The sequence below is a fragment of the Pimephales promelas genome, chromosome 1, assembly GCF_988280905.1.
Source record: "Pimephales promelas chromosome 1, fPimPro1.hap1.1, whole genome shotgun sequence".
NCBI lineage: Eukaryota > Metazoa > Chordata > Actinopteri > Cypriniformes > Leuciscidae > Pimephales > Pimephales promelas.
The window spans coordinates 34,259,544-34,281,386 of record NC_142769.1 but is presented as its reverse complement, the minus strand read 5'-3'; the positions used below and the strand labels follow the sequence as shown (position 1 = coordinate 34,281,386).

At 36.9% G+C, this 21,843-nt stretch overlaps 2 protein-coding genes across 3 annotated transcripts in view; one reads left to right on the top strand and one right to left on the bottom strand.

Moving 5' to 3' along the window:
* coro2ba (coronin 2Ba) overlaps nucleotides 1-7,340 on the top strand; it is a 34,555-nt gene extending 27,215 nt beyond the window's left edge. For both annotated transcript variants that reach the window (XM_039688526.2, XM_039688528.2), the window contains exons 3-12: nucleotides 962-1,078; nucleotides 1,798-1,947; nucleotides 2,164-2,328; nucleotides 3,038-3,154; nucleotides 3,783-3,887; nucleotides 4,602-4,698; nucleotides 5,253-5,365; nucleotides 6,009-6,099; nucleotides 6,190-6,329; nucleotides 6,418-7,340. In XM_039688526.2, coding sequence (XP_039544460.1) covers nucleotides 962-1,078; nucleotides 1,798-1,947; nucleotides 2,164-2,328; nucleotides 3,038-3,154; nucleotides 3,783-3,887; nucleotides 4,602-4,698; nucleotides 5,253-5,365; nucleotides 6,009-6,099; nucleotides 6,190-6,329; nucleotides 6,418-6,582 — 1,260 coding nt within the window. In that variant the 3' untranslated portion in view covers nucleotides 6,583-7,340. The remainder of the gene's footprint in view (nucleotides 1-961; nucleotides 1,079-1,797; nucleotides 1,948-2,163; nucleotides 2,329-3,037; nucleotides 3,155-3,782; nucleotides 3,888-4,601; nucleotides 4,699-5,252; nucleotides 5,366-6,008; nucleotides 6,100-6,189; nucleotides 6,330-6,417) is intronic.
* Nucleotides 7,341-9,465: 2,125 nt separating this feature from the next.
* anp32a (acidic nuclear phosphoprotein 32 family member A) lies at nucleotides 9,466-13,688 on the bottom strand. Its single transcript, XM_039688529.2, has 7 exons — nucleotides 13,483-13,688; nucleotides 11,323-11,472; nucleotides 11,113-11,235; nucleotides 10,825-11,023; nucleotides 10,613-10,731; nucleotides 10,471-10,525; nucleotides 9,466-10,358 (listed from the first exon to the last, which is right to left on the bottom strand). The coding sequence occupies exons 1-7, from the start codon at nucleotides 13,534-13,536 to the stop codon at nucleotides 10,294-10,296; spliced, it is 765 nt and encodes a 254-aa protein (XP_039544463.1). The 5' UTR covers nucleotides 13,537-13,688; the 3' UTR covers nucleotides 9,466-10,293.
* Nucleotides 13,689-21,843: the final 8,155 nt, after the last annotated feature.

Here is a 21,843-nt window from a genome sequence, read left to right as displayed (position 1 = left end):
ACCAAGAATTCACATTCAAGCTTACTAAATTTTTTCAACAATGAAATGACTTCTCTGATATCACAAAACTAACAGGACTACTGTATATCACAGCACTGAAGCCCTGACAGCAGCCCACTCAAGGGTGCACTCGTGCATGACCTGAACTACAAATCCCAAAGGACCTCAGAAAGAGGTCAATGGACTAAAGTGGCATCAAACATTCATGACATCATGGGTGCTTCTCAATATCCCTCCTCGTCTCCTCTCTCCTCTGTCCTTCATCCAATGATGACCCGGAAACCGTTCAAGCTTAGCCATCTTGAAGGACATCTTAATTCTCGAATTGTACCGCGAGGAGTGAGGAGGCTTCCTGAGGAATAATGGGTGAGGATGCACGAATGTATCCTTTGCGGAAGTGTTTTATCAACTAAACGTGACACTTATAAATTCTCCTCCCCCTTCACATCGGTCACAATCATTAATCTATACTTTACCTTTGCAGTTTATATAAACCACACATCTCACATAGGCTACTTAAACAGGGTCTCTTTATTATCATTTATTACTAATTTCTTAAAAAAAACAACTTCAGCAACATAAGGGCAGATCCTTTGAGCGCTGCTGATGACGGTATGAAGTGACGCTCGAGTGATCAAGTATTCCAAAAAGACTTTCATTCGATTCCATTTCTTTCCTTGCAGCCTTCCCTCGCATCCTGCAGGGGGTGGAGCTGAGACGCAAGGAAAGGAAACGAGTATGCACAAATAAGAATTGAGAAGCACCCTACCATTCTGTCTACTGCTGAATTTCTGACTGTAGTTATGTAGCTCCATGCAGTGGACGTTTGTGTGTATTACAATGGAGCTGTTTGAATGTTTTCAACTATCCATATCTATCTGTCTTCCTATGTGTATCCATACATTATTTTATTTGTGTAAATAAAACCATTAGATCAGTAACCTGTACTTTCCACCCGCAGTTTGGCCGTATCGACCCTCACTATCCAAAGGTCTGTGGTCACCAAGGCAAAGTGCTGGACATCAAATGGAATCCTTTCCATGACAACATAATCGCGTCTTGTTCAGAGGACTCTTCTGTAAGTAAAATCATCAAGGTCAAATTAGTCAGCATCATTAAAAAAAAAAAAAAAATGGAAACTTCTGTGCAGTGAAAACTTGTTTCAGTTTATTTTTGTTGTCATTAATGGAAAACCATTTACTTTTCATGATGTGGATGGTGAAAGAGTTTTACATTAACTTGAAATATCAAAATAACAGGACCAAATATATCTCTTAAATAGAAATTTTATTTATTGAACTTAAGTCACATCAAGTATAGGGATTTATTAGGGAAGGGATAAATATTTAAATGTCATTTCAATGTGATTTTGATGTACATAAGTCATTTTAAGTGATCCTGCAAAATAAACAATAATTAACAAAAAAAGGAGAAAGAATAATAGAAATTAAAATGGTTTGACATTCATCTAAAAAAATTTAAAACACAAAAAGATGTCAATAATACCTTGCTGAAAGTCATGACAGGGGTAGAACAAGTAAACACATTATTGTTCTTGTTGTTGTTGTTATTCTAGCTCTGATTGGATTATGATTGGAAAATCCAGTTATTTTAATGCTTCCGTGTTTGTTATAGCCTACATTGTATTTGTCCTATGAGACTGATTTAACCATTTACGAAGTTATATAATTATAACTAACCTGACATTAGTGTCTTAAACCTTCTTTATATACTGTAGTTGATTTAAAAGTGATTTTTTTTTTTAGCTCTGCATCTTTGTGTCTGTGAATATGTCAGGTACGAATATGGGAGATTCCCGATGAAGGACTGAGAAGGAATTTGACAGAGCCTGTATTAGAACTGTATGGTCACAGCAGACGCGTGGGCCTCATAGAGTGGCACCCAACCACTAGTGGGATTCTCTTCAGTGCTGGCTATGACTACAAGGTAATAACATCTTTTGAAACCGAATTTGACAGTCTCAAATTCAATAATATGAGCTAAGTTAAAACATGGACAGTTGGATTTATGTGAAAACTTATTTTGATTGTCCACAGTATAAACATGATAGTGCCACACTGCCACTCACAGAAATAAAACCATCAAAAAACTGTATCTGAGGTTTGAGGTACTAATGTGCTGTTGGTATTTTTGTCTCTGTAGATCCTGATTTGGAATCTGGAGATTGGGGAGCCAGTGAAAATGATTGACTGCCACACAGACGTGGTCCTCTGTATGTCATTTAACACAGAGGGGAGTCTGCTGGCCACCAGCTGCAAGGACAAGAAGCTCCGCGTCATTGAGCCCCGCTCTGGCAAAGTGCTACAGGTGCGGATTGCGTGTGTTTAGTCTTTCAGTATATGCAGCACTCAAACACTCACAGTCCAAAGTAAACAGACAGACTCATGGCACATTTCAATCACATTCTTCACATTTCACATTTCACAATCACATTTCAATCACATTTCAATCACAATGACTTCATTCTGCACTCTACATATTCAAGTCAAGTATGCATTAAATTGATTAAATTGAAACTTATTGTGTTACTAAAGATTTCTATTTCAAATAAATGCTGTTTCAAATCAGCATATTAGAATGATTTCTGATGGATCATGTGACACTGAAGACTGGAGTAATGGCTTTTGAAAATTCAGCTTTGAAATTTGAAATTTTAAAACATATTAAGATAGAAAAAGTTTTTTTTTAAGTTGTAATATTATTTCAAAGTATTGCTTTTTTACTGTGTAAATCTATCCTTGTTGAGTGTAAGAAACTTCTGTTAGAAACATTAAAACATCTTACCAACCCCAAAATATTTTAACCTTATTTTTTATTTATTTATTTAATCATACACACTAATTTTATTATATGTTCTAAAATATTTTATTTTTCACTCACATCCAGAGGAATTTTTGGAAGATTTTTTGGAATAACCATAATTTTTCATGCACCCTTATTTTGTAAAATGCACTACTGAGAAAATTGTCTGCAGAACTGAAATTTTCACATGTTTTTGTTTTATATTGTCAAGCAGGAGGCAAACTTTAAAAACCACAAAGTGAACCGTGTTGTGTTCCTAGGCAACATGAAACGACTCCTAACGACAGGCGTGTCTCGCTGGAACACACGCCAGATTGCTCTCTGGGACCAGGTGAGGACAACCTATGTGTGTGGGTCAGGTTTTGACCTGATCACTTCCAACAAGGGCTGTAAAACCTGAAATCACGTGGGACCAATCAAGGAGGAAAATAAACAAAAAATGTAATAAGCAGAAAATATTATCTTATTTAAAATATAAATGCTAAGATGTGTCAGTGAGGGTCATGGGGTAGGTATAGTTTTTGGTGTTGTAAATACTAAATTATTTAATATAGTATAAAAACAAATAAAGTCAAGTCTCCACAATGGCAGAAAAACAAGTGGGCGTGTCCATGTGTTCATTTACAAAACTCATCCAGAAATACACATTGTCCCTGATGTCTGCATTACCCTAAAGATTAAGATCGCTGAAAGTCATTGTTTTCTTCTCAGCGTCTTCCCTGTAATTATTGTGTGAGAATCACATTAATTGTTCTAAGTGTAGCTAAACAGCTACACTCAGCTGCAGTGGAGAGAGAAAATTGGTAAAGAAGCTGGTTGCTTTGCTCTTCATACATTGTTAGGGTTCTGAGACAGTACTGTATTTCAACATTAATTTGTCAAAAGAAAAGAAAATTTTTGAATTAATTTGTCAAAAGAAAAAGTTATTTGCTCTCATACTGCACTGTCTCTCATGACAGGAGGATCTGTCCATGCCAATCATTGAAGAGGAGATTGACGGCCTGTCAGGACTGCTTTTTCCATTCTATGATGCAGACACACATATGCTCTACTTAGCAGGCAAGGTACACATTACTCCATACTGATAAGGATTCTTACATACTTGTAATGCTTGTAAATATCCAATTCGTTCAAAAGTTTGGTACCCGTACGTTTTTTCAAGAAGGTTGCATTTAATAGTGAAAAAAGAAAAAAAATGTGTGTATATATATATATATATATATATATATATATACAGTATATATATATATATATATATATATATATATATATATATAATTCATAATGTCACAAACAATGATTTCCATTTCAAATAAATATTGAACTTCTGTCCAGGAAAGAATCTTGAAAAAACACAATTTTAAGATATTAAGCTAAACACGCATTTTCAACAGTGATAAGATTTTTTTCTTTAGCACCAAATCAGCGTATTGATTTCTGAAGGATCATATGACACTGAAGACTGGATTAATGACTGCTGACTTTTTTTAAGACATTTTTAAAATATATATATATATATATATATATATATATATATATATATATTATTTTAATTGTAATAATAATGTTACTGTTTTTACTGGATAGCTGATAATATTTTGAGCATAAGAGACAAAACATTAAAAAAATCTTACCGACCCCAAACTGTTGTATATTAGATATTAAAATAGATATAAAATGTTCAGCCAAATACTGAAAAGCCACATACTGCCATCACAAATGAAAAAAACAACAACAAAGTAATTGTCTTTGAACTGACTAAGATGGTGTAATTGTAGGGAGATGGGAACATCCGGTATTATGAGATCTCACTGGAGAAGCCCTACCTGCAGTATCTCATGGAGTTCAGGTCCCCTGCACCACAGAAAGGCCTTGGTAAAACTCAAATTCTCCCCATTCAATGATCACACTATATCAGCAACCTTTGTAAAATGGATTAAAAAACTTTCGAAATTAACCCTAGAATGCAATAAATAAACAAACAAACAGTAATAAAACCCCCAAACACTTAAAGATCAAAATGACCCATATTGGATTCAGTTTGTTTTTTTTTTCCATAGAAAGGTTTTATCTCAGTTTTCAATGTAATCGTGTAAGATTTTGTTTGTAAATGTTTAAATATTTTAATTATGATCATTTATTCATTTCAAAATATTTAAATATATGTATATGATATAGCTTTTATGAGCAATGTATGGAATATCAAGGAATTAAATTATTTTTATTGACAACAATAATCAGAATCACACCCTATCTTTATGCAGTCTAGGGTTAAAAAGTGGATAGCACTTTCGTTTAATCAGTAGTTTCTCCTCTAATAAACCATATATCTACTGTGTTATGATCTCTTCCATATCAAGACAAAACCAACAAATAAGCATGCGAATGACTAGTGTCTAATGTTCAACTTCTCATGTGTGTTCTGATAGGAGTGATGCCAAAGCATGGACTAGACGTAGGAGCGTGTGAAGTCTTCAGGTTTTATAAGTTGGTGACTCTAAAGGGCCTGATTGAGCCAATCTCTATGATCGTACCTAGAAGGGTGAGCATAAGCACTATGAAGAAATTAGTTCCCAGTTCACGGTTCCCAATTAAATGAATCATTGAGGGTTCCACTGAAGGATGAGAGTAATTTGTGCTAGACAGTAGACACATCCCTTGTATGAGGTCTCAGGTAATAGTTATGTAAACTGCCTTTTTAATTTTCAGTTTTACCCTGGTGGCTACAAGATGTGGCTTTATAAAATCAATTTAACAATATGCAAATATATATACTGTAGTTCTCCTGCATTCCTTGTAACATACAGTACATATGTTCAAGATTAGTTATCCTTGCTAGTTTTATGGAACTATTCTATATCTAGTTATACTGTATGTCATATGTAAAGTGTTATACAAATGAATTTGAAATAAAAAAGGATCTCTACTGTTGGTTACAAATAGTATTGGGTAATATTGTATGATTTATGAAATTTGTTCAAATTCATTTTTTTTATTTAGTAAAATGAATATATAGGTAATATATAATTAATATGAATTAAAAAACAATCGGAATCAACACAGTTGCTATACTCTGGAGTCCAAGTAGTTGTTTAGACTGAACGTTTACCTGTCCAGAGCCTTGTTATTATCACCTAATGCTAATAGTGTAAAATCAGTACAATGAACACCCTGTTTCTTTTCAGTCTGAAACCTATCAGGAGGACATATATCCCATGACTCCCGGAACAGAACCTGCTCTGTCTGCTGATGAGTGGCTCAGTGGAATCAACCGAGGTAAAAAAACTGCAGTTATCTTCAGAATAAAATATTTGAAAAGACAAAGGTTGAAATTAAGCTAATCCATGTATGCATGTACACGTCTAGGTCCGGTGCTTATGTCCTTAAAAGAGGGCTACAACAGACCCAACAAGCTGGTGTTCAAGGCCCCAGTGAAGGAGAAGAAGGGTGGAGTGGTCAATGGGATTGACCTGTTAGAAAACGTGCCTCCCCGTACAGAGAATGAGGTGTTACCGTGATTCTGTTAATTTATTATGGTTATTGAAAGGACAATTTAGCATATCTGTGTGTAACCCTTTGCGTTGTGCTCTGCAGCTCTTGCGGATGTTCTTCAGGCAGCAGGAAGAGTTACGCCGACTGAAGGATGAACTTGCACAGAAGGACATTAAGATCAGACAGCTTGAGCTGGAGCTCAATAACTTAAGGAACAGCCCAAACATCAACAACAATAACAACAGCAGCAATGGTAGCAGCATTTGACGTGGGATCTGTGCTGTTTCTGTTGATCTCCTGAAGTGACACTAGCTATAAGCCCCCAGCGCTGCTGAAACACACGGGCTTCCTTTTTCCTAACACTCAAATATCCTTCCTTCAAGACCTCTGGAGACCAAGCGCTTGTCTTCATAAAGCAGTGTTTCACTCCGACCCTCAGTGTTGACCCCACAGCTGCAGTGTGCTAAGTTGACTTTTTTTGGACTGATGATTCACTTACCCTGTGAAAAGTCTCCCATCTTCCGTCACACTGCCAGTCTACCTGCAGTGGATTGATTCTCCTTATAGGGATTGATTTTGGTACAAGCTATTCATTGCATTATCATCTCATAATTGTAGACTTTAAATATTAGAATTATTTATTTCATTTATTGTTTCCTTTGTGTCATAGCCCTTGTTTTAAACAGCTTAATAAGTCCATATAGAGATAACAAAAAAGTGTTTTAATAAGGTCAAACAGACATGCTTCACCCATCAAGCTCAATCTCATGTAAACAAGACTAGTTCTATTGCATCATTATTATATGACTCACAGTGCTGTTTTAATGTAGAAACTCAAGCACCACAGTCCAGTAATCTTGCGACAGATGACTTTTACCCAATTGACATACTCCTGAGTCCTGAAGTTTCGAGTTTGTATTAATATAGTAGGGGACTCTAGTCTCTATAGTAGGGGGAAATATGTTCAAGTCAGTCTATATAAGCAATATAGCTTATATAATTCAAATGTTTTTTTGTTTTTTTTTTCATTTAAATAAACTTTTGCAATATAGGCTACTTGATGGAAAAAAATCCACTAATTGTAAAATCCAATCATGACATAAATTAGCAATAGACACTGTAGTTCCATAGGAAGGTTCAAAGAACCTTTTTTTATTTCAGTATGATGAGGGCAATTATTTTAAAGACTGTCTGTGGTTTACAAGGCATAATGGTGCATTGTTTTTATTATTATTAACATTTAAATGAAACCTATTCCATTTTCAGTGCTTACTTTTAAATTAAGTGTCTTGAGTTTCAGGTTTGTAGCTTGTAACAATGAATTTATCCTTTCCGTTCTGATATAATATTCAAATTGTTGACCTCTTATACATAGCCTAGCCTATTGCGTTATAGATTGGATGTAAATTATTGTAAAATGCATAGTATTCCGCTTTGAATTTTCAATATAAGCGATTTTAAGTGTTCTATTGTAAAGTGGACAAATTCGCTGTGGGCAAATATTATGCGCCACAAAACACTACAGGTGCAGTCACCCTCTTCAAAGCGCAAAAGTTAGCCTACCTTATTAATTATTATATATGAACACATTTAGTTTGCCTAGAACAAACTGGAAAAGATCGGTTTTAAAAATTGGCACACTTACTGGGCCACCCATGATCTGATCTGATGTGTTAAATTCTTATCCTTCGTAAAACTGATGGATCACTTGATTCCTGAAAGCTCTCAAACCTCACTCGACCAGGCAGCACGGAAAGCAAAGTCGGTCCTCCTCTGTGTGTTTGACATTCTCTGGTTGTCACTATTTAATTAAACACTATAAACATCAACCTTTTTTTTTTTTTTTTTTTTTCAAATATGTTGCCTTATAAATCAATCAAGAGAAACCCCAGCAGCAGCTCCTGCTTCATTATTGCATAGAGCGTTTTGAGTGCGTTTCAATGATTCTACCTTTAGGGGGCAGTGAAGCCACAGTCTTGCGCATGTGTATAGCACATTTAGGCCTACACTTGCCATGAAGCAAACACTACACTACACAGCATCCTGCTAAAGCATTAAAGAGCAGTTCAAACACAGACAGTAGTTCTTCTTAGTTAAAATCCTAGCCTGCAGTTCACGCACACAATAGTCCTTAGATAATATCCTCATGTGGCATAATTAAAATATTAACCTACCTAAATGGGCCTAAACAAAAAGTGAGGGATATGGTGTTTATGTGGCCTGTACATTCCCAATCTCATGCCTTACAATACACTGTTTATTCGTTTGGATGTTAAGGTGAAGTGAGTAATAATTTAGATGTTCACATTGCGAGGTGCCACAATATTTATGTTGTAGGCCGACTTGGGCCGCTTAATTTTGGGTTTCAGACAAGATGCTCACTGTCTAGACAAGCACAATTAATTTAGAAAAATAATGCCTGAAGAATTATGAGGCAAGACATTAGGCTAATCTTTGTCTTTGATTAAACTGAGGAACATTAATAGGTAATCACTACTCTGTATTTCACAATTCATTATGATTAGCTGACAAACTACAGGATGTTGCACTAAGGGTAATTACATTCAAAGTAAAACTAACATTCCTGAGGAAGAGCATTGATATGCATAAAATACAACTGTCCAGACTATAGTTTAATTTACCTGATAATCTTGAACAAAAATATGAACATGTAACATCTGTTACATGTCCCCACAGACTGAGAGACATTAGTTACACTGTGTGCAATGAAAGTTTCATTTTCATGTTAACAAAAATATTCATTTGAACAAAAATGCTGACTTTTATTCATGTGACATCTGAAGTCTTCTTTTTAATAAAAATTTCAATCAGTATGATCTGACAACTGGATACAGCTGTTAAAATTGCGTATGCTTTCTATTTAAATAATTGGCATGACGCTTATGTATATTTACACAATATCCAGTTACGCATCATCAAAAATATACAAGCTATTTTCCCTGAGCTTCACAATGCAAATTCACTTCATATATTCAATTAATCCGAAATATTCAAAGGTGAGATGATATACACTAGCCATTTCTGGACCAGACTCAAAAACAATCTATTGATCATGTAATCACAACTAATTACAATATATGGATTTTCTGTGGCAGTCAGAACAGATATTTCAAATTACCATAGAACCACTTGCATTTTCATTCATTTTATTACAGTTAATGGTTACAACTTAGATTATTTGTGAAAATGTCTGCCATTATCAAAGGGAATCAGAAAAAAAATATATTTGGTCATTATTTACAAAGAACACGAAACCTCTGAACTATCCACACAAAAGGGAGAAGGGGTTTAGGACTCATTTGACAAGGGCAGACATTCAGCTTTGAACATTAAAAAAATAAAATAAAAATCACATTGAGAGGTTGAACTGTGGCTGTCCAAGCATACATCATGATGTGTTCTTCATGCCTAAACAGCACGTCACGTGGTGGTGGTGGTGATTATGATGAAAACACCAAAAAAAAAAAAAAAAAATACACAAATAAAAAAAGATGCAATAAAAAAGTGGGTTAGAAAATGTTCTTCCTTGAAATCCAGTAGTCAACTTTAAAATAGAGTCAGCCATGCACTTCTAAAAGGTTTTTGGTTGTTTTTTTCTTTTTTAATACATAAGTCATCACCAGCATTTAGGCATCAACAGTAAAGACAGGGAAAAAATTACAAGAGATTATACTGGTCTGTTTTCCAACAATAATAAATTTCCACACTGTGTTGTCAGCCATTTGAAGAGCTTTTGGAGAAAATGAAGGGAATCAAACTGAAAGTACAAACCAAACCAAAAGAAAACAACAACATCAACAACAAAAAAAAGCTAAAAACAAATATTTAATCTGTGTCCTTGTTTATACTAGCCCCACCCCCTACCATTTGAATACCTCCCCAAACCATCGAAGAGTGACAATAGGACAGATATACAGGGGTTAAACGGTCAGATCACAATGGGGGAGGAGTCCATGTTCAGTCCTCATCTTCCTCCCCTTCCTCATCCAGTTCTCTTTTCCTCTTCTGACCCCGTTCCTCCTCTGTAAACACGACACAGGAGGACCAGAAGTTGTTTACTCGTATTCTCACCCTGCTTATCAGCATTCAATTCACAGGTGGTAACACTCATTGTATCTTAATCTATTCACTTACCAAAGTCTTCCTCATCATCTACCTCGCCGTCATTTAACTCCTCTTCCTCCTCTTCCTAAAAGTGAATAAAAGGCATAAATGTATACCATGTTTGTATATTTCAATACAATAAAAGGAATCAGCGTTTTCTTCCAGCATTAACCTCTCCACTGATGTCCTCTTCTTCCTCCTCTTCTCCCTCTTCCTCATCATCCTCCTCCCCCTCTTCTTCATCTTCATCCCCTGGAGCTGCATCTTCATCATACTCCTCCTCTTCTCCCTCTGCAGACAAAATTAGGTCAATGACAAATGAATTCCTTAAACGGAATTAAAAAAAAGTAAGCACCTTATTAGTCCAACCCTTCAGAAACATACCATCTTCATCATCCTCATCATCATCTAGGCCTTCAACGTAAGCTTCAGCATCAGAGTCTGGTGCTTCTTTATCCTCTTTGTCATAGCCGTCGAGATATGTCAGCTGAGGGAGCAGCTTGAAAACATTTTCTCTGTAGTCGTTCAGGTTTGTCACCTCACAGTTGAACAAGTCTAAACTTTTGAGGCTTTCCAATTTTTTCTGTTGGGAAAAAAGGACAGGGTCAAAACAATGACTATATATATATAAGCAAAATAGGATATGACTCCAATGACATGAATATAGCATACCAGGGGTTCGATGGTGCTGAGGTCTTTAATTTTGTTGCCACTGAGGTTGAGATGGGTGAGGTTGGGACACTTCTCTGCCAGTACCTCCAGACCACCGGAGATTCTGTTATCACTAAGCTCGAGCTATGGAGAACATGATTCAGTGCCATATTAATTAAGACTGTGGGGCGGGGGTAGACACGAAAAATTAGACACGAAACTGCCAATTACCTTTTTGAGTTTGTTAAGCTTAGGCAAATTGGCAACTGATGTCAAGCCGACGTTGATTGTGCTTAAAAATTCCAGTTCCTCAAACTCATCAGTGAGGCCCTCAATTTTACCCTCATTTGACCGACAGTTGTCAAGCACAAGCTCTTTCACCTGTTAAAGGGCATATGAGACGAACAAGAGATTAAATGTTATGATTGATGAATACAGCATTTGTAATAGCCTCTACACAAGCAACTTCAAATCAATTAGGAAGTGGACATGGTGGATAAAGCCACTTAAATTCATACACACAAGAGCTGTTTTTAACTTTTGCAGCAAGCCAAAAGAGCACTGCATGTTTACACTTGTATAGTGGCGACCCACCAAAACAAAAAAAAAAACGTAAAAATATGAGAATTCCTTATTTTTATAGTTTACATAAGCAAAAAGGTACTCTTCTTAATCAGAAGATGAACACATTAATCAAATTAGAGCACAAATAAATACGTCCCATTCGGGCGCCATTCAATTGTAAAGTTTACTTCAGCATGCGGTCTACGGTAACAGATGGGGGGCATGTTTCGGTGCTTTCACAAAATCTCACATTTGACTCCCCATCCAACAAAATGGCTGACTCCGCAACAAGCGGCGTACATTGTTATCCTGTGGGTCGAGCATTTTTACTACAGTGCGTGCGTGTGTGCTCGAACAGCAAAGTAAAGAGACGCGTAAACGATAGCCTGGGTGTTACACAAATTCATTGCATTGTCTTGGAAGAGCAAAGACACGAGGACGGACCCAAGAATTCACGAGTAGGAGGGGCAGAGAGGCGCATGATAATGCAACGGAGTCGCTCTTTAAGCGAAAGGTATTGACTTTCACGGAATAAAGATGAAATGTCCAGCTTCACAGACGCTCGACTCACTATATTCAACGGTTCTGGTCGGTTCAAATGAAAGAGACGGCGGCAACTATTCTCTTTTCGATTAAATATCGTGCGTCTTTGTTGCTGGTTAAAATGGCGGCTTGTCCTAGATCTTGCAACTAGAGCAGCGCAGCTTCAAGTTGCGTAGCGCTCACATAAGCGCCCAGTCCATGTAAATAACAAGCAGAGCCACACGGCTGGAAATCTCTTTATCCCGCCAGCTGAGACGGACAGAAGTGCTCGGAATACGGTTATGACATTTTAATTACGAGCTCTATTACAGCGTGCTTAGATGTGCGTAAAGGGGCAATAACAGGGACATTGAGAACGTTGCAATAAATTCATCAGAGCACGTATTTACACTTGTGAGAATTGATATATAGTAAGAAAAACACGGGGGATATTTAAGAAGAATATAGTGCCGACTTGGTCTTTGCATTCTAGCAATGTCGACGACATATAATGCCGTTTTAAATAGGTTTGGGCATCTTAACGCAACTAGATATGCTGTGACACGATTCCTTTCCATACTGCGATCAAACAACAAATGCGTTCGTTTGCCCATCTAGATCAAATAGGAGACCATTATTACTAACGTACCAAAAGCCCACGAAACGATCCCGCCTGAGTATTTACACAACTTTCCTCGATTGAGAAATGTAAATGCTTTCAATTTAAAAGCTTTTAGCTGGAGAGATGCCATGAAATTTAGTTGACCGATCGCGTTTATCGCAAGCTATCTGTCAAACCTTCTGCACAGCTCTTCACAAAATGCGTCCCACAACAAGTTCCCGAACTGTTCAACGACCACTGTGACGGGAAAGTATGAATGTTGAATTGAAAATGGATGTGCGAAAGTGTGAGAGAGGCATGAACTGACGGCAGGCGACTTTTGCAGCACTGAGGATGCAAAGGAAAAGGGCGCGTTCGGGGGCTACAAAGTTACAAATATGGCTTCTCACGCCGCTTCCCTTGTTTATACACTGAATGCATGGAGCTCTTGCAGTTTCCCACCACAGCATCATCAAAAGTTGGGAATAAAATAACCAGTAAAACTGATAAACTTATGGGCCGTGTATAGGTATACTGAGAGAACAACATCCGAGGCTCTAGGCTTGTAACAAAGTCGCCGCAAACTTTTCATTCAAGACATCAACTTGACGCGTGCACATCTAGCGTTGTCCATCCACGCAGAACTACTCTAACCAACAGTTTTAATAAAATCATATCACTCAGCAATTAATAAAGATGCTTACGTCTGACGGCGTCCGGTTCCGCAACTCCAGGTGAATTCTCTTTTTCATATCCATGTTATTGAACTCTAAATGAGTGATTTAAACCAAAGAGCGCAGTTTAGACTTGGGAGTCTTTGCTGCACATTCAGCTATAGCCTCTTAACAAACTAGCTATTGCGAGTCTCACAAACATGATGCCCCAGTGGGTGGGAGTTGGGTGTGGGATTGTCGTCACCGGCGACCAATTAAAAACGCGGAATGAAATGTGAAAACGCTCACAACTACACTGGCGACCAATCAGCGTTCGATCACAAGCTGGGTGGGGTTACAGGAACTGTTAGGTTGATCCAGCGAAGCTGTTTTAGGGTGACATCTATGCGATAAAATCAACCGAACTGTCGAAGGCGCCAGAGATTAAGCAGGGTTATGGTAGTTACTTTTGTTTTGAGTGGATGTATCTACACTTAGACGAGAATATATACGAGTTATAGGAATACAAGGACATTTTGAAAACACTGACGTGTTGGTTAAAATAAACTGCTACGGCCGGGTAAATGAGGGCTGTGAATATATTTAATTTTTAGTCTAACTAACTGCTGCTTATGTCTTGAAGCTTTTTTCCTGGCAGGTAAGTACAGTCACTTTGGACTGATGGATGGTGGTGGACCGTCAGGAAAACACGACCCCTCCCCCTTTTGGAGGGAATGCACGGCGGCGACCACTGAGACTATCTGCGCTATAAAAAAATCTATATTACTTCTCGTCTACTTTAGGCAGTGAACATATCTCACTACATGTCACAATAAAGTGGATTTCCCCAGTTGAAAGGTTTACATTATTGGTCCCGTTTATATAAACGCTGATATGTAAATTGTCTATAATGGGTTTAACACATTAAGCACAATATTTCAACTAAGAGACGGTTGCATAACAAAATGGACAAGCCAAACCTGTGAGACGTATAATAGCGTGATTACATATGTATAGTATAGATTATATATAAGTAATATGACATAAATCGACGTAGTTATTTTTCAGTTATTACAACTGAGCCCTCTACGGCAGAGCCCATAAGTTACCTACTGGTCTTATTAAAAACAAGTTTGTCACATGCACTTGACTGCCACATCGCACACTCCAACCACGGTCCCACGCTTTTTCCTACAGTTCAAACAAGCCAATCGTATTTCAGGGGGAGCATTCACTTCCGCTTCTCGCTTTGACTATTGTTGGTATTGAGGGGGAAAAAAAAACAAGGTCACCTGACTGCCCGGCGCCATCTTGATTCGCAAAATACAACACATTCAAATAATTATAAAACCATTTATTGACGCTTAAAACGAACAAAAAGCAATAGACTTTACCTATATTTGATGTCATGTCTGTGTGTCGCTCCGCTACCCCTTAGAAAAAACTGTAGAGCAACTGCTTGGCGCATGATTGTTTTCACAAAAGTGCACCGGCTGGGTTGTTTGTTGAGAGAGCGCATTTCACTGGCGACTCTGTCGTTTTACAACGTTATATCAAAATCACTTCACACCAGGACATTTTGCCCTTGAAGAAAACAGAAAAAAAATCGTCTTCTCTCGATCTGGCCACTGACTCCAACCCGCGCAAGCGGGCTATTCTCAAGCCCTTTTGATTGTACTTGCGCATTAGTTGAGACCATTTTTCCTCTGGGTGTGTCTCACTCGTTGTCTGAACGTACTTGCTTGCAGTACTGCATCAAATGTGTGTGTGTGTGGATTGCATTGCAGAATGCGTGCACGATGTGCGCAGAGCCAAATCGTATTCGCACGCTTTGTGGCACACACACGTACACGGACGCTCCTTTTCACACCACCGACGGATAACTTTTGTGCGTGAATGACGAGGAACGTCATCTGGACAAAACGTAGAGAATTAGTGAATATGGACGACCATGCGAGTTAGAAATCACATTAGGGTCAAAGGAAACATTTTTTTTTTGCGCGCGCGGAAGACTAACGTTTTGAGAATGACTATGATCAGCACGTGTATCATGTGACATTCATTTAGGTAATAGATTCGTTAGAAATTTGAATACAAATGCATTTGGTAATAACCCGTTTGGCTATTTTAATAGTACAGTAGGGCAATTCAAGTGATCAGCTCGTGAAGTGTTCAATCAACAAGCAATTGGTAGTTAGGGTGACCTCAAAACTGATTCTCTTTTACTAATATTTTCCTTACCCAAGATCACTAATTTTGTAAGGCACCATATCAAAGGCATTCAATGTGTTTTCACAAAACTCACTGGAGTGTTGAGTTGTATTTATCACAACAGCACATAGGCTACATGCAAAAATGAGATTACACACATTTTCAGTGAGTGCAGACAAAATCAATAGGACAGAACCCGTTTACTAATCAAAATGTCACAAATATGTGGTTCTTGCCACTTTCTCCATTAGTAGGCCTAATGCACATGTCACAAAAAGTCCCATTTCATTTTATTTACACCTTGTCAAGCATCTAGTCATAGCTATACCACACATCCATCTCTTTGCACAAAAAAATAGCCAGACCACAACATTTGAAGATGTACCTGCTAGTGGATCTGACTGTTTCAGGGTGTTTCTGAAGTGACCTGGGACTGTAATAAAGAAACTTCCTATATTACTCTGTGAGGATATGACAAGTTCAGTTTTCTAAATGATATCCTAACTGAAAATGTTTCTGTAATAAGACACCTGATCTATTATTTTGACTGTTATATTCTCAATTGGTGAATGACACACAGAATTGTATTGCTGATTTGCATGTTTTATGTTTTGCATTTTTTTTTTTAAAGAAAGCATCAGATAACATGAATGTATGGAGAGATTTAGGGAGTATTCAGTACAGATTATTTTATCACTCCTGAGGCTGTTTAATGTCACAATGAAATGAAAATGTATGTGTATATGTATATATATATATATATATATATATATATATATATATATATATATATAAAATGTCCACAGATAAATAATTTATAATTATATACTGTGTATATATGTATATATATGTATATGTATATAATTATATATTATTTATCTGTGGACATTTTTTTATTAATGTAGCCTACCTTCATAATATTTAATCAACATAACTTCCCCTTGCTCTTGCAGTAACTTAAAAGATTATTGCAACTTTTGTTTCATGCTAACTTTAAGCAGACGTAAGAGAAGCTGCTTTTTGCTGACTGAAGTTTGTTTGTGATCTGAAGCGTCTTTCATAATGAAGATTTCCTGGGTGGAAGGTTTTGGCAGTAATATTGTCTTCATACTTTGTCCCTTTTGTGTCATGTAGGGCATTTATAGAGGATAGCTGACAGCCAGTGCTGTGAGAATGCAAGCCAAATGCAAGTGAGTCTGGATAAAACTTGATCGGTTCAACAATATTTCTCTATATCAGTAACAAGATAATAGAATATGATGAGCTATACCAACAGAACAACCAAAGAACAGCTGTTGGATTTACATAAAGGTAAATAAATCCAACAGCTGTTCTTTGGATACAGATAAAACAGCACAAGGCCTCTGATCTGACCACTTAAAAAGGTAGATATTTGAAGTGTGCTGCTTACTTTGTTTATTTAATGATTGTCCACAGAGTTATTCAGAAGAATATGGGTGAAAGACGGTGACCTAAATGGGTCAGCCATGATTTTAACATGTAACTAGTCAACGTGGCCAAACGGTGCATTTTGCTGAAATACCACTAGATGACAGTATTTCATAGGCTGAAAACTTTAGCTTTGCATACCCAAAGTAACTTCTATATTTTACAAACGTTTCGTACTCTATTAGAGAAATTTAGTGTATCAGCCGCTTATAAAATTATAATGGGACGATTTGATCACTGTCAGATGGAGATAAACTGTAAAGTTGTTTATAGCAACATTGAATTATGACTAAATGACAATTAATAAATGAGCCATCAAAATAAATTGATGTTATTCTATTATTCATGTTCCTATAACCTATTTTCATTACATTACAGAAAATATAGATGTCGCTTAGTAGGACGTCAGTAGGCCTATTGTCATCAGGGCTTTTATGAGGATTCATCTAAAAACGTTAGTATTGGGGGGCTGAGCAAATCCTTTCAGTGAGCACTTGATTATAGCCTTTCACGATCACTAAACTTCAAAATGTACATTTTTTTTTAAATAAATTAAAAAAAAACAAATCTGCCTTTCTTTGTTTCTCAACAAGCACCTGATTTGGCATATTGCTGCCATCTAGTGGTTCAGTAGTAAGCTAGATAGAACTATACATTAATCCCATTATTTTGCCTCCTGCCGCTTAGCTACTGTTCTCGAGTTCATGAAAGCTAAAGATTACCTTTCTATTATAGAGTAATGTATAAAGTTTTTCCTTTCCCTTTTTTTTAAGATAGGCCCATAGGCATTGTTCACGTCTAACCCTTTTAACACTCAAATAAGTACATTTGCTGTTAAATCATACAGCAAATATAATATAATAAACACATACAGCAGAGTACGATTTACAAGCTTATAAATATCATCTTTTTATTGGCTATGAGTACTTTCTTGAGTCATCCTTCTAGTAAAATATATTGACCACAAGAGGGCAATCTAAGAAAACAATTGTGAACACTTTAGGACGGATAGGCTGTAAATAAAACTGGTGAGGATTGTATTCAGGAATCAGGAGTCATATCTTTAGAGATTCTGCTGCTTTGGTGTGTCTCAATAAATATTCCCAGAGGAATCTGTTAGAAAATGAGAATTATTATGAACACCTCATCCATTAGAGTGAGAAACACATGTACAAGTTATTTATCTCTTATTTAAATAACCTCTTAAGATCCTTGCCGTTTTGGGGGATTTACGCCTGGATTTGGCCTACCCAAATTATAGCTTTCCATTCCCACATACTTTGCCCTACATACCTTTTGGTGTCATTTTACAGGAAACCATATGAAGTTGCATAATACACTGCTAAAATAAAAAGAAATAAATGAAAAAAAAAAATGAAATATAGGTTGTCTGAACAGTAATAACCCTCCTAAAAATAGGCGCTTTTTTCTTATATACATTTTTGAAAGTGTATAACTCATTATATATAGTCCCCCTGTAGTCAATAGTATCCCTTAAAACTCATTGATCCCTAAAATGACATATTTAAACGTTGTTTTACTTGATATTTTTTTATTCATGCCTTAAAGGGACAGTGTGTACTTTTTATATATTTTATTATTTAAAATCAATATTTTTATTTATAAATATGTCCTCAATGTACACCTCTGCCAAATATCTGACTTATCCTCATAAACGAAGAATTTATTATCTTTATATTACTGTATTTTTTTTATTTTTAAAAAATACTCTTTGTCAATTCTAAATGTCCACAAATAGAAATAGTTTGGCGACCCATGCATTTATTAATGTCATCAAGCTCAATAACAAAGACTGCCTGACAACATCAGGAAGGAGTGTTTGTCAGATGAAACTGAAATAAACCAATGCATTCATTATTAATGTTAATTGACTTTTGGATCAGATCTAAAAGATTGTAATTTGATATCCACTTAGAGAGAGGGTATGAAATGGATATCCTGCTCTACAAAAGCATTCTAGACCCTGTGGCTGACTCAAATTATGCTGTCTAATAGTAACATTACATGTGGCTAAGATATAGTTACATGACTTATAAGGGCAATGATTCAGATTTTAGCAATTATAATGAATACACATTTAATATATTGCAATTCTACATTACTCAAAACTTTAACAGTGCTCTATATTCTAAATATCACCATATGAGTATAGAATGACATTAGGATTGGTAAATCATCATGACAGAATGTAACACCACCTGTTTGGAGAACAAACATACACTCTAAAAAATGCTGGGTTGTTTTAACCCAATTTTGGGTAAAATGTGGACAAACCCAGCCATTGGGTAAAAAATTTAATTTAAAAATGTAACCCAATGGCTGGGTTTGTCCATATTTTACCCAAAATTGGGTTAAAACAACCCAGCATTTTTTAGAGTGTAATTAAATAATTCAGAAACTTTCCATGATTCACTCACATGGGCGACATGAACATGCCCACATCTTTTTTTCTTCTTCTTTTTTGTGATTAGTCTTGAGCACAGATCAAAAAAGATTATATGTTGTATGTAGCTTTTATCACACTCTAAACAACGCTGGGTTGTTTTTACCCAAATTTGGGTCAAATATATATGGAAAAACCCAAAGGTTTGGGTTAAAAATGTACTCTAAAATTTTAACCCAACTTCAATTTTCACTTTCAACTGTAATTTGTTTATTACATTTTTAACCCAACCTTTGGGTTTGTCCATATTTGACCCAAATTTGGGTTGAAACCACCCAGCATATTTTTAAAGCGGATGTTAATTTCCTAAAATTAATTTTTTGTGGTTTTGTTGGTGAATGACTAAGTAACAGATGGCCGTAATAAAGTGTTGATAATGAAAAAAATCAAGATAAGTTAAAAGACTGTGGCTCTCTATGTTCTGTATATCTAACAATGCAGCTCTCTGCCATATCTTCTCAAACATTCATGAGGATTTCTCTGTCCAAAATGTCGTTTGTCTTCAGCTGTCCTGTCTTCAAGTTCCTCCCCCACAATTTTTGAAATGTTACCTCTCGCTCTGACTCAGTGCTGCATTGTGCTTTATTGTCATGACATAATTGCAACTTTTGCCAAAACTGTCACAGCTTACAAAGCAACCACAAGAATAAGGCAAAACATTACATATAGGAAAATGATACAAATGTAAAGTTATTCAAAATAAAAATGATTTATATTAGACATTAGCTAATAAAAAATAATAGGTAAAGCCAAAGAAAAGAAGAGACATAGAAGAGGAATAGAAAGAAACTAATAAGGAAGAACATAGTCTAATAATTAGCAAAATTCATTCACCCTCCGGCTCTGCCTTTTTTCTCTTGATGGTGCCAATCCATAAATGAAATACACACTGCATGCACTGCAGAAATGAGTTTTCCTTGTATATCAGCCCATTCTCACCCCCAAGGCATCACTTAACTGACGCCTTGGGAAGCATTTGGACATGCTTCAATATCTGACGCTTTAGGCGCCCTTTAGCGTCAGTTAGATGACGCCCTAGGATCGCGTGCACCCTACCCCCACCCCACACCTAAACCTAACCGCGTCCTCTAACTGACGCTTTCCTTTAGCGTCAGTTAGATGACGCCGTAGGATCGCGTCATGTAAGTGACGCTAAAGGGCGCCTAAAACGTCAAATATTGAAGCATGGTCAAAGGTGACGCCTTGGGGTGAGAATGCGTTGTGTATATCCCTTTTTTAAGGCACTATATACAGCCCATTCTCACCCCCAAGGCGTCACTTAACTGACGCCTTGGGAAGCATTTGGACATGCTTCAATATCTGACGCTTTAGGCGCCCTTTAGCGTCAGTTAGATGACGCCCTAGGATCGCGTGTACCCTACCCCCACCCCACACCTAAACCCAACCGCGTCCTCTAACTGACGCTTTCCTTTAGCGTCAGTTAGATGACGCCGTAGGATCGCGTCATGTAAGTGACGCTAAAGGGCGCCTAAAACGTCAAATATTGAAGCATGGTCAAAGGTGACGCCTTGGGGTGAGTTGTCTGCTGCTTGTTTAGCACTCAAGACTTCAACTGTATCCACTTTTCCCAGTCATTTAACCAAGCACTACACTGTAACAATGAATATGCTTTATTGAATCAATAGAATTGTGGCAACAGATTACAAGCAATATTATTATTTAAATTTAACAAATTAGAATTGAGTAATAATTAATCAAATTATTCCTTAAAAGTTGACCATTTAAACTGCCCATTCTCACCCCCAAGGCGTCTTCTAACTGACGCCTTGGGAAGCTTTTGACCATGCTTCAGGCGCCCTTTAGCGTCAGTTAGATGACGCCCTAGGATCGCGTGTAACCCTACCCCTACCCCAGACCTAGGCCTAAACCTACCCGCGTCATCTAACAGACGCTTTTCCTTTAGCGTCAGTTAGATGACGCCGTAGGATCGCGTCATGTAACTGACGCTAAAGGGCGCCTAAAGCGTCAAATATTGAAGCATGGTCAAAAGGTGACGCCTTGGGGTGAGAATGCGTTGAAAATGAGTTGGCTAATGTTTACACCAAAAAAAGTAACAAAAATATCTCACTAACAGACAGATGTCAAAGATTAATTAAGAACTCTTTATTTTATATTGCCAACATTGAAGACACCTGATGTTAACAAGCAGAATCATGGAAGGAGAAAACCATAATTTTACAGCCCATTCTCACCCCCAAGGCGTCACTTAACTGATGCCTTGGGAAGCATTTGGACATGCTTTAATATCTGACGCTTTAGGCGCCCTT